The following is a 13,945-nucleotide window of genomic DNA, read 5'->3' as shown; positions in this document are numbered from 1 at the left end:
ATTTATGTGCTAATATGTTGACTTGTAAAATCTTTTCTTTGAACATGAATCTTTCTTACGTACATCACAAAAATTATCTTCTGTGATTTCTGTTTTCCATTTCTTTTTAGGTGGTACATGAGTTTGGAGATGTTTATAAAAACAGCTTGAGTGCACAAACCTAGGTTCTTATAATTCTTCCAAATCTTTCATAGTATCTTCCTTATACCTTTTTAATGGAGCTTGCCTTTAAAATGACTTGAGTTTTCATATAAATATCTTCTTTTAAAAAAAAAAAGATTTTATTTTATTTATTTTAGAAAGAGCAGGAACAGACTTTGAGACAGAAGGAGGGAGGAGAGAGAATCTCATGTAGACTCCACTCTGAGGGCAGAGTTGAACATGGAGCTCAGTCTCATGACCCTAAGATGATGCATGATGTGAGCTGAAATCCAGTCAGTTGCTTAACCAACTGAGCCACCCAGGTGCCCCTATAAATATCTCCTTTTATACTCTTACTTCTTTTACTTATATAATGAGTAATTAAATTACATAATTACATGATAAGCACAACTCGCATAAACATATTTGGAAACATATATTACTGGTTCTCTGTAAGCATAAAACTCAATTAGTGAGATCAAAAGGGTCTAAATATTCTAGAATGTGGTCCAGTTGTTACCATTTATTGTCCTTGGGAATCAGTCCTTATGTTATATAATGGGAATAATCCATAGTAAGAAAGGCATTTAACTTCATGCTGTGTGTGTACATATATATACACACACACGTATATATATGAAAGAAAAACTTTCATGAAATGCTACTTACCATTTCCTGCAGTATCTGCTGTTTCTATTCTATTCCATTTCTTTCTTTTAAAAAGGATTATGAAAAAAAAAAAAAAAAAAAAAAATAAAAAGGATTATGATCCCCTAATGGATTATGACATGCAGTTTGAAAAACACTGGAATAAGAACTAATTCTAGACACAAGCTAAACAGATTATTACATGGGAGGATGAGAAGCTACTTTCTACTCTTAAATTTGTTCTTACTGTGATACTGTTGGTTTTTTAAAACATTAATTTGTAATTGTAAAATACGTATAACATGAAACTTCACCTCTTAGCCATTTTAAGTACACTCTTCAGTAGTGTTAGATATATTGTTATGCAGCCAGTATGACTTGACATTTGGATTGCTTCTACTTCCTGGGTATTCTAAATTATGCTGCTGTGGGTATACAAATATCTCCTCAAGAGCCTGCTTTCAGTTCTGTTGGATAGAAATGGAATTGCTGAATCAGATGGTAATTCTATTTTTAATTTTTTGAGGAAACACCATACTTTATTCCATATCATTCTATCATTTGATATCTATATCATTTGATATCTCTACCAGCAATGCACAAACATTCCAGTTTCTCTACATCCTCATCAACACTTGATATTTTATATATCTTTGGGTTTTGTTAGTAGCCGTCCTGCTGGATGTGAGGTGGTATTTCATTGTGGTTTTGATTTGCATTTCTCTAATGATTAGTGATGGTGAGCATCTTTTCATATGCTTGTTAATCATTTGTGTAAATTCCTGGGAAAAATAAGCCCTGTGCTATTTGGGGGGTTGTTTGTGTTTTTGTTGTTGTGTTGTAGGAGTTCCTTATACAGTCTGGATATTAATACTTTATTATATGTATCAGTTGCAATATTTTCTTCCATTTCTGTAGATTGCCTTTTGTGATATTCTTTGGCTCAAGTACTCATCCAAAAGAAATTTTATTTCATGTTAAGCTTACTTTGGATGAGAACTGTAAGAAAGAAGGCTGTACCAGTGTAACTTAAGAGTGTCACATTCCTTAGGGAGTAGAAAGTACGATCCTGGAGCAGTTTTAAGCCGTTTCAATCTGAAGTATTTGTTTCAGTCATATGCCAAGAAGATTTATTTGTGGACATAGCATTTAAATATTATTCAGGTTTTATTTCCCAGAACCAGAATTTATGATAAAAAGATAGAAAAATAACTACGTAATGAGAAATTATAGTGTATTACCTATTGTTTACTTGAAATTATCTTATAGTACGTTGTTGGGTTGTTATTCATAGCAGTATTAAAGTTCATCTTATGGATAATATATTTCTTTTTTTTTTTTTTCCAAATTCACTCCTTTTTAAAAGAAGACTTATTTATTTTAGAGAGAGAACAAGCGAGAGCATGGAAGGATAGAGGCAGAGGGAGAAAGAAACCCAAGCAGATTCTGCACTGAGTGCACAGAGCCCGACTAGGGGCTCCATCTCACTACTGTGAGATCATAACCTGAGCCGAAACCAGGAGTCAGGTGCTCAACCTACTGTGCCATCTAGGCACCCCTCAAATTTAATCCTTCTGAAGTTGATCACAAAGTACTTTCATTTTATGTTTTTTTTTCCTCAGATAAATTGTAGATTTTTTTTCTTGAGGTATATTTAATCCTTATGTAAGAGGAACAAGAAAAAACCAATCCATTTCCTGATTTGTAAGTGACTTTATAATATACTTCTTATATTCCAACATATCCTTAATCCTTTGGTTGGTAAAGACATATCTGGTCCCAGTTCAGAATTGATGTATTCAAGGCCAATTAACATTATTTTTTTCTTTTTTAAGATTTGTTTATTTATTATTTGAGAGAGTGTGTGTGTGGTGGGAGAGGCAGAAGGAAAGAATCCGAAGCCGACTCCCTACTGAGTGTTAGGGTCCCCCCACCCTGGCTTGATGCCAGAACCCTGAGATTATGACCTGAGCTGAGACCAAGAGTCTGTTGCTTAACTGACCAAACTGTCCAGGTGTCCCTCAAGTAATACTCTTTAATTCTCTGGTCATTCCTTGGAAATTTAGTCGTGGAAGGAATAGAAATTCTCCTCTCAAGAGAAGTTATCCAGCGGGGTGTCTGCTTGGGATTCTCTCTGTCCCTCCCCCTGCTCTCTCTCTCTTTCTCTCAAATAAATAGATTAAAAAAAAAACTTGGGGTGCCTAGTGGCTCAGTTGCTAAGCGTCTGCCTTTGGCTTGGGTCGTGATCCTATGGTCCTGAGATCAAGCCCCACGTTGGGCTCCGGCTCAGCGGGAAGCCTGCTTCTCCCTCTCCCACTACCCCCGCTTGTAATCCCCTCTCGCTGTCTCTCACTCTCTCTCTCTCAAATAAATAAATAAAATCTTTAAAAAAAAAAAAAAGCTTGAGATAATCTCTGTTGAAATTAATGTTCTGGCTATTGAAAAAGACTACAAGAAATACTTTGCTACTGGGGCACCTGGGTGGCTCAGTGGGTTAAACTGCTGCCTTCGGCTCAGGTCATGATCTCGGGGTCCTGGGATCGAGCCCCGCATCGGGCTCTCTGCTCAGCAGGGAGCCTGCTTCCTCCTCTCTCTCTCTGCCTGCCTCTCTGCCTGCTTGTGATCTCTGTCTGTCAAAGAAATAAATAAAATCTTTAAAAAAAAAAAAAAAAAAAAAAAAAAAGAAATACTTTGCTACATAATAAATACTCTTTCAGTGCTGACACATCATTCAAGGATGTCCTAAGGAATAATAACGCATTTTTTAAAGCACATATAAAAATGATAGTTTTGTTTTTTTTTAAGATTTTATTTATTTATGACAGAGAGAGAGCGAGGGAGGGAACATAAGCATGGAGGAGCTGGAAAGGGAGAAGCAGGCTCCCCGCAGAGCAAGGGGCCTGATACGGGGCTCAATCCCAGAACGCTAGGACCATGACCCAAGCCAAAGGCAGACACCTAACCACTGAGCCACCCAGGCACCCCAAGTGATAGGTTATAATGAGTTGAATTTCCTAAAACACTGTTTTTATGAAAATGTAGAGAGAACTTTATTGTTACAAAAAAAAGAATTGATCACATATATTATATCACATCAAGACTGCACTCCTAGTATAATGAATTAGAAACAAATTTATAATTTACTATAGTTTACGTTTAGGCATATAGACATCCACAGTAGATACAGCATTTTATAGGAATTCAAGAGAAGCATTATTTAGTGTTTCAAGAAGTCTCATAGAGTTATGAAAATACTTACACAAAGTGTAGATTCTTGGGCAGGATATACTTAACAGACAGCTAAGTAGAATAATGATCAGTAAGCAAGGAATGTATTCTTCAGTTAAGTTCATAAGATACTGCACCTAATGAAAAATTGCTTCCACCTTATTGCTTAGTTTAAGTGTTGTTGAAAAGGCATTTATTGTCTTTGACTTCTTTTCTAAGCTCACCAAGTTCATTTCTTAAATAGTGTAATTATCCAGTTTGTTTTAATGTTGAAGGGGTCCCCTTTGACTCGTGATCACCAGATTTAGGCATAGACAAGAATTTTGCATAGTTGTGTCTGGTGCCATTGCAGAGAGGCAGTATAATGTGTGGCAAAAAACATGGCCCATGGCGTCCATGGGTTTGAATATAGACTGTGCTGTTCATCTTGGGTGAACTACCTAACCTTTCTGTGCTTTGGTTTCTTCATCTGTAATATGTATAATAGTACCTATCTTACAGAGTTGTAACTAAGGTTAAGGTAATGTTTAAAAGAACCTGCACAGAGTAAAATCATTTCAATAAATGTTTATTGTTATTTGTCTAAACACTTAACAAAATTATGAATATATATACAACAGTCTTTCAATTTAATTACTTTTGGGTACCTACCGTGCAGGTACTATACTAAAAATGAGTAAAACCTATGCCAGACTTTAAGGAGTTCATGGCATAGTGAAGAAGATGAATATTAGATAATTGCAACAAATAAATGTAATAATTGTCTAAGAAGTATAGTACTGTGGAATTGCTGAGGCATGAGTAACTAACCCTGTCTAGGGAAGTAAGAAAAAATTTAATATGGGTGTTGGGTATATTGGGATTTATCCTGCTATTCTGATGTGTGTATGTGTGTATGTTATTTATTTTAGGGAGCACTGAAAGACAAATGCTGAGGAGCTATTGCAGATTAAAAGAGACAATAAATCACAACCTATGCCAATCAGATCGTTATGTTGTGCACTGTAAACTTATGTAGTGCTGTATGTCAATTATATCTTAATAAAACTGAAAAAAGAAAGCTAGTGAAAACATGACTGTATCCTGTGTTGGAAGGAAAATTACTCTAAAGGACATTATTGGGACATTTGACAAAACTGGATATGCAAAAAATTAGATAATACAACATCAGTGTTAAATCTCTTGAAGTTTATCACTGTACCATGAAAGAGCCTTTGCTGATGTATTAAAGGAGTGAAGGGGAATGATACTATTTGAGAGTAATTTGTGTATCACTTGAGTGTTCCTCATATTCCAGAAATAATCTCAAAATTTTGTAACAGTGGTTCTCTTTCCTCAGCAAGGAACTGAAAGGGGATAGCATCAAAAACTACTCTCAAATAGTTCAGGGGAAAAAACAGTGCACATATACTCATTGCACGGACTAATGAAGCATACGTGGCAAAATGTTTGAAGTTGGTGACTTGTGGTATACAGGAATTATTTGTATTTTCATAACTTTTATATAAATTTGATATTTCAAAAGAAAAAAATGTCAAGTGGGAAGAAAAGGGAAGAGTTTCAGAGAGAGGAGGTGTTTAAGCTGTCATAGAGGCTAATTCGCCAGGGGAATAAGGAAGGCCAGAGACAGATATGTGGAAAATGATAGGGATGTGAAAGCAAGGCTTGTTTGCCAGTAGTTCAGTATGGTCATTTCTATGTCAATACAAGATGTTTAGAATATATTCTTTCGAATGTCTCTAGACTGTTAACTTGGATATTTATTTATCTGTTTATTAAAATTCAGGAAATGTTAAGCAAATTAGTAGACTAAGATTATGGCAGAGCCACTGCTTTACCTACTTTGATCACTAGGAAACCCTATTCTTTAAATATCATGAAATACCTTTTTTTCTCATTTCTTGGCAACCTTTAACTATCCCATGGATATTTAGAAATGACATGGCTGTTTATGTGTAAGAGTTTGAATACCCTTAAGACCAAATAGACTGTAGAAATTTAGTATCCTCAAACACCTAAATAAAAAATCAGCTCTTGCAATACCTGGGTGGCTCAATTGGTTAAGTATTGACTCTTGATGTTGGCTCAAGTTATGATCTCAGGGTTGTGAGATCAAGCCCCTTGTCAGGCTCCACACCGGGCGTGGAGACTGCTTAAGATTCTCTGTCTTCCTCTTCCATTCACACCCACTCTCATGCATTCTCTCTCTCCCACATACACACTATCTCTCTCTTAACCGACTGAGCCACCCAGGCACCCTTACTATCTCTCTCTTAAAAAACAAAACAAAACAAAAGCAGTTCTCATTTTGGTAGAATCTTACTATGAGAGATAGTTTGAAATTTGGATCAACAAAAGCAGTTAAAAAAACAAACCCTAGAAGCATTTTGTATCATCAATATCCATATTTACTAAGGAAATGTTTTAGAATAGAGCTGAGAAGAATTTGTTTTGTAAGAAATCATTAAAGCAGTAAAATAAGTGAAAAAAATTATGGGTCAGATTTTCACCTTTGAAGGTGAATTTTCACCTTTTGAAGTCAGAATGACCAAGCACTCATACTTTTCCAAACTTCTTTTGGTATTTTGCCTGTTTCCCCTTCATCCTTTCAATTTTTTATTTCTTAATCTAGAGATTAGATTTTACTTCTAATGATAGTCACTTAAATTAGTAAATTGCTGATCTTGTGATAGCAAGACTTCTACATGTATCTCAAAAAATATCAGATGGCTCTGTGCTCTAGAGAATAATTTCTAGGACATACACATGAAAAGTAATGAACCTAGGGGAGCCTGACTGGCTCAATCAGAAGAACATGCAACTCTTGATCTTGGAATGGTGAGATTGAGCTCCATGTTGGCTGTACAGATTACTAAAAAATAAATAAACTTAAAAAAAAAAGTAATGGATCCAGAACTCAAAAAACAGTATTTATTCAATTCCATGCTGAGGAAAGGGTATCATTGCTGAATGGTTTTCAGACTGTTCTTGGAATATAAGAAAAATTTATCACAAAATTTCTAGTAAGGTAGTTTAAAATCATAAAGTAGATTTAAATTTTTAACAATCTTCAGAAGGAAAAAATATTCAGAAAGAAGATTATAAGTTTTCCATATTCTTGCATAAATATATTTTGTATCTATATAATTTGTATATAATATCTATATAATTCTCTACTTTTACTTCTCCTGTCAAATTGAAACACTGGAGCATCATCCAATCTGAATTATTTATCCTAAGGTAAATTTTCTTCCACTTTGAGAGTGAGAGAGAAGAGAAATTCTTGGATAAATCTAGTAGAGCCAGAGTTGTTAGAACTAATAATGTAATTTATAATGTAGCCTTATTTCTAAGGGTTAATGAGATAGAATATTAACTTTCATGGTTTCTTGATACTTACTACAATGGTTGAATTTTATGTTGTAAAGGAGTATCAGTTGAATCTTATAGAAAAGTTGATGATGGATTGGGGTGCTAAAGTTGGGATACTTGATTATATTGTATAGCAAAGATAGACAAGCTTTTAGGCATTTCTGAAACTTAAGAACTTAATCATCAGAGAATATGAAATAATTTGTGTGTTTATCTCATTTGTAGTTATTAACAAAAGCAACTTGTAAGGTTCATGTTTTTCATATTTTAAACTATTTTTGTGTATCTGGAAAATGTCCAAATGGTTTTCACAGTTGCTTTTTTTTCTGATTGCTGTGGTAATAGTGCTTTATATCTGTATTATATTTACATATGGTTTTGAGAGATCAGGTATACATAATTAAATAAATTATAACTGGTTTTATTAAGTATATTTGAAATTCATTTAGAGTTTATAATAGTTGTTGCTGTTTCCTCTACAAGAAAGGGAGAGAGTTGAGCAATGCAGGTTTAATTTCTGTTTGTTTTTCTTAGCAATTGAAAGTGTGTAGTGAAGATCAGGAAGACAGAGAATGTTTGAACCAAGCTATTACTGCTCTTATGAATCTCCAAGGTAGTATGGACCGAATTTACAAGCAGTATTCACCTAGACGCCGACCTGGGTAATTCCATACTGTTGAAAATATGAATGCTTCTGCATATTTCATTTATAGTTGATGCCTCATTTTCTTTTCTTTTTTTTGATGCTTCATTTTCTAAAGAAGTGTTATTTGTAGTGATACTTACATTCTTGAAAATTATACTCCTACATTTTTTTGTTTGGTCTTTAAGTTGTGGAAAATCGGCATTGTCTTATTGTTAAGATACATGTAATAAAATTTTAAAAGATAAATCTAATATTTATATGTTATGCAAGAAATTTAAGATTCTTGGTAATTTTAGTTCATATGACATTTGAAATGAAATACAGAGTTTGTCTAGTACTTCTCTTTCACAGCACTGTAGCTGAGGCATGTATCAGTTGTGGCAAAGGTAGTAGAAGAAAGTAAATGCTGTGTGCAAAATCTGGTGTTTGGTTATTTAGTGGTTTTATCACTTGATTTGAGGTAGTTTTACAATTAAAGAAATTTGGGTTGCTTAGCCATTGAAAAAGCTAAATTTATCTTAATTTTTTTTTTTCTTTTTAGGGATCCTGTTTGCCCTTTTTATAGTCGTCAGTTAAGAAGCAAGCATCTGGCTATTAAAAAAATGAATGAAATTCAGAAAAACATAGACGGATGGGAAGGCAAAGATATTGGACAATGTTGTAATGAATTCATTATGGAAGGTCCCTTGACACGAATTGGTGCTAAACATGAACGACATATTTTTCTCTTTGATGGCTTAATGATTAGCTGTAAGCCCAATCATAGTCAGTCACGCCTTCCAGGTTATAGTAGTGCAGAGTACAGATTAAAAGAAAAATTTGTCATGAGGAAAATACAAATATGTGATAAAGAAGATACTTGTGAGTACAAACATGCTTTTGAATTGGTGTCCAAAGATGAAAACAGCATAATATTTGCTGCTAAGTCTGCTGAAGAGAAAAATAATTGGATGGCTGCACTTATTTCTCTTCACTATCGTAGTACACTAGATCGAATGCTAGATTCAGTGTTACTGAAAGAAGAAAATGAGCAACCATTGAGATTACCAAGTCCTGACGTGTATCGTTTTGTGGTAAAAGACTCTGAGGAAAACATTGTTTTTGAAGACAACCTGCAAAGTAGAAGTGGAATCCCCATTATTAAAGGAGGAACTGTAGTGAAATTAATTGAAAGGTTAACATATCATATGTATGCAGGTATGTGAAACTCATTCCAAGTGCTTACCTACTGAGGGCTGAGAATGTAAAGCTTTTCAGGGATGTTCAAAAATGCTTGAGGAATGGAAAAAATGGATTTTCTCTGAAATATAAAAAGAATTCTATAGAATCAAAAGGAGTAAATAACTAATTAAATATCCCTAAGATATAATATGTTGACTTCATTAATTATTAGATGTTCACAAAAATTTTATGAATCTTGAATCAGAAAACAATCCTCATTTATCAAGAAATACCATGAGTACGGGAAGACCGTGGTGGGAGGAACCAGAAAAAAGAAAAAGGAAGGCCTTCCAAAATATGCTGCTTTGGATTAATGAAACTGAATTGAACATACAAACTGTTTTATACTCTGTCTTTTCAGATCCCAATTTTGTTCGTACTTTTCTTACTACATACCGTTCATTTTGCAAACCACAGGAATTGCTAAGCTTACTGATTGAACGGTAAGAAAAATATTTATTTTACTTACATTAACATTTCATAAAAAGTTAACTATTTTGTTCCTTGCAAAGTGGTGGGTACCTAGCATGTGCTCAACTTGTTTTTGAACATAATTTATTTGACATTGAATTAGTAGTATTACTGTTCTCTTCAAACAACGTGCTCATTAAAATCTCTGTTTATAACAGAGGTCTTTTCTGATTTTAGTAATGTTTGTAGTGGTAATCAAAAAGACCCAATTTTAATGTTATTTTGCTCAATAAAACAATATTTCCTTAAAAGAGACTTTTTAACTTGTCACTTTATTTTTAAATTTTTTTTTAGAAGATTTTATTTATTTGACAGAGAGAGCACAAGCAGGGGGAGGGGTAGAGAGAGAGAGGGAGAAGCAGAGTCCCTGCCAAGGAGGGAGCCCAATGCAGGACTGGATCCCAGGAGCCTATGATCATGACCAAAGCTGAAGGCAGACGCTTAACCCACTGAGCCACCCAGGCGCCCAGTATATAACACTTTAAAGGAAGTTTATCAGTAACTTTCACATAAATGGTAGGAAGGAAGGTTGCATTAAAATAATTTTTCTGTTGTACTTGAAATCCTTTTCATTTGTGAATGAACAACAAAAAATTTCTCTGACTTTCCTTCTTTTCTTCTTAGATTTGAAATTCCAGAGCCAGAACCTACTGAAGCAGATAAATTGGCCATAGAGAAAGGCGAACAGCCAGTCAGTGCAGACCTTAAAAGGTTTCGCAAGGAATATGTCCAACCAGTACAACTTAGGTTTGGCCTGAATATTATATATTTTATGTACCATTCAATTTTCATTATATAGTTAACACATATAAGTTCTTATCTCTTAATTCAGATAGAGGTATTGTTGTTAGACTTCATAGTAGTTAAATTAAACTTCCAGATTTCAATGTGAAATTACTCTTAAATGTCCTGAAGAAATTTAATTATTAAAATGACACTGTGTTATTTGCATCAGATACCTCTGGCATGCGACACATTGTGCTTACAGACCAGGATGCCTATTAAGTAAAAATTGTAAAATTTCATGTGAGTGTGCCTACTCTCAACCTTGCCCATCCCTCCCGCTTTGTGATCATCTAGTAATCCTGGGCTTTTTCATAGTTTATAATATTTATGGAATTTTTAGCTCTTTCCCTACTGTTCTCTCCCAAAATATATAGGCTTTTATTCATTCATCTAAAAAAATCAGTAATCTCTAAAAATGTATTTGATAATAGCAGCTGCTAGTTGTTAGGTACTTACTGTATGCCTAAGTATTTTATTAATTTTCTTCCATCCTGGCAGGAGTTACTACTTTATAGCTGAGGAAATTGAAACTTAGCAAGATAAAGTAATTTGAAATAGGTCATACAGAGTGAGAAGCAGGACAGGATTCAAACCTGTATCTGTCTGGTTTCCTAAGTTAGTGTTGTTTTTTTCTTACACTGAGCAGTGAAAATTGGAGGCTCCTTTGATTAGTCTTCTTTACAGTCCCTAATTGTACATGATCTAAATTTTTTCTTTGCAAATAAGGAAGTGCCTTGATTTTTGTTAATAATAAATTGCAGCTTTGGAACTGAGCATGTTACTTATTTTTCAAGATAATTGCCACAAATAAATGCAGTTTTAGTGGAATGATAGTGCTCCCAGCTGTATGTGTCTCAGCCAAAACTTTTAACGTGTCATTTTTTTTTTAATACTTTTTTAATTTATTTGACAGACAGAGATCACAAGTAGGCAGAGAGGCAGGCAGAGAGGGCGGGGGGAAGCAGGCTCCCTGCTGAGCAGAGAGCCCGATGCGGGCTGAGATCATGACCTGAGCCGAAGGCAGAGGCTTAACCCACTGAGCCACCCAGGTGCCCCAACGTGTCATTCTTTGTATAAGATGGTATTTTTAAAAAACCTTTTTAATTAAAAAAGGGAGATGATCTTATTTACCCCTCAGCAATAAAGGAGTAACTTTTTTGTACTAGCTACAGTGAATTTGTACTCCCCCACACTCAGATTAAAATTTTTTTAAAAGATTTATTTATTTCTTTTAGAGAGAATGCACGCGGAAGATGCAGAGGGAGAGGGAGATAAGCAGACTCTGTGCTGGGCGTGGAGCCCAACAATGGCTTGATCCCAGGATTCTGAGATCATGACCTGAGCTGAAATCGGGAGTCAGACGCTTAACCGACTGAGCCACCCAGGCCCCCCTAAAGTATAATTTTAAAACAATAAATTAATCTGAAGACCTGGTTTACATCATTGAAGTGCTTAGGTTTTAATTAAATACAAATTAGAGACCCAGTGTTATGTTGGCTCTTATATATAAAGTTGTTACCATGGTGTTAGAGAAATGAAAGAAGTATGATTGAATGCTTATGTCTCACTAAATTGTGTTTCTTTACATTTTTTCAGGATCTTAAATGTGTTTCGGCACTGGGTTGAACACCATTTTTATGACTTTGAAAGAGATTTGGAATTGCTTGAAAGACTGGAATCCTTCATTTCAAGTGTAAGAGGTATATTATTTAAAGGTTTGATTGAATCTTAACGTTGCACATCAGCTTAGTTTTAAATTTGTGTGACTTTTAAGAAGCTAAACTGTTTTTTATTCTTAAACAACTAAAATAACATTTGGTATGGTTTATAGACTCTAAGGAGCTCATATGTTAGAACCACCTGAAGTCTTAGAACCTTGCCTTTTCAAGTTTTTAGGAGAATCTTTTTTTAAAAGAAGTCATCAGTCTTCTTTAATAATCTTAATACATTTAAAATTTCATCTCATCTCAAGGTTGCTGTTCTTTCAACTAATTAAATACATGTGCAGTAGTACCTGTTTTCTTATTCTCCTTAATCCTTCTCTTTAGTTTTGAATGGTTAACAACTTTGAAAAATAACATTTACTTCAGGGCACCTGTGTGACTCTTTCGGTTAAGAATCCGACTCTTGGTTTTGGCTCACTCAGGTCATGATCTCAGGGTCGTGAGATCTGGCCAGCCGCAGGCTTGGTGCTCAGCTCAGCACAGAGTCTGCTTGAGATTCTCTCTTTCCCTCTCCCTCTGCCCCTTCCCCTGCTCATGCTATTTATCTCTCTCTAAATAAATAAAATCTTTAAAAATAATACTTACCTCTCTTGCAGAAGTTTTTGGTATATTTTTAGCACCCGAAAGATAAGAGTTTCTTACCTAAAATTTTAGCACACAGCCCATGAAATGAAACTCTCGGCTGTGAACATTTAAACAAGTGTATATTATTGAATCGAGAACATTTATCTGACAGGATAAGGCATTAAGTAAGAATACTTTAAGCCTAGCTTATCCCATCTACTTGCTCTTACCTAAGGGGAATTTTACTTAAAATAGAGTATGTGATTCCTTTGCTTCAACTTTGAGATGTTTAAGATACATTTTTTATCATGTTTGCCTTGAAATTGTTTATGGTAACAAATCAGTTTTTTACTTTATATTCTTAATGAAGATACTAGACTATTTATGATCTAAGTAACTTCTAAAATACACATATGTATTAGGATAAAGCAAGTAAATGGTTATGTTAATGTCTAAAGGGCTTTCTTAAATAAGTTATACCACAGCATAACCAAGTAGTTGATGAAGGAAAGTTTCTTTCTTTCTTTCTTTCTTTTTTTTTTTTTTAGACTTAGTTATTTTAGAGAGAGAGAGCACATGCAGGGAGGAAGGGCAGAGAGAGAATCCTAAAGGAGACTCCCCACTGAGTGCAGAGCCCTAGGTAGGGCTCCATCCCAGGACCCTGAGATCATGACCTGGGCCGAAATCAAGAGTTGGCTGCTTAAAAAAACAAAAACAAAAACAAAAACAAACAAAAAAAGAGTTGGCTGCTTAACCGACTGAGCCACCAGGCGCCCTGAGGAAAAGTTTCTTTTTATAAATGTGTTTTAACTAATAAATGAAGAAGGAATTATAGAATTAGAATATAACTATTTTTCAGCCTCCTAGTAATATTACAAAGATGTAACTGGACATTATATGGCTGCTGTTAGAAATATTTACAAGTATTCATGTCAAAAAATTTGTTCTGAATCAGATCACGTCTGTATGTGTCTGAATTACAGAAAAAACGGGACAGAGAAGCAATGCAAATGACACTACAGGAATAGTATTGGAAAAATTCAGACTTGGGAAATACCACAAGGTGAATGATTCCATTTTAACGAGTAAATTGCAAGCAAAAATAAGAGAGAAAAGGAGAGCCTATAGATTAAAGGAGACTTGA

General features: G+C 34.5%; 1 protein-coding gene across 1 annotated transcript in view; it reads left to right on the top strand.

The window, feature by feature from the left end:
* Positions 1-13,945, top strand: part of SOS2 (SOS Ras/Rho guanine nucleotide exchange factor 2) — a 79,673-nt gene that overhangs the window by 40,577 nt on the left and 25,151 nt on the right. Inside the window, exons 9-13 of the mRNA XM_080808227.1 lie at positions 7,924-8,051; positions 8,577-9,232; positions 9,618-9,699; positions 10,352-10,474; positions 12,110-12,213. Of these exons, the coding sequence (XP_080664353.1) occupies positions 7,924-8,051; positions 8,577-9,232; positions 9,618-9,699; positions 10,352-10,474; positions 12,110-12,213 (1,093 nt within the window). The remainder of the gene's footprint in view (positions 1-7,923; positions 8,052-8,576; positions 9,233-9,617; positions 9,700-10,351; positions 10,475-12,109; positions 12,214-13,945) is intronic.

The sequence above is a fragment of the Martes martes genome, assembly GCF_963455335.1.
Source record: "Martes martes genome assembly, chromosome: 7".
NCBI classification, from domain to species: Eukaryota; Metazoa; Chordata; class Mammalia; order Carnivora; family Mustelidae; genus Martes; species Martes martes.
Note: the sequence above shows the minus strand (reverse complement) of the source record. Positions and strands in the feature narration are given on the sequence as shown.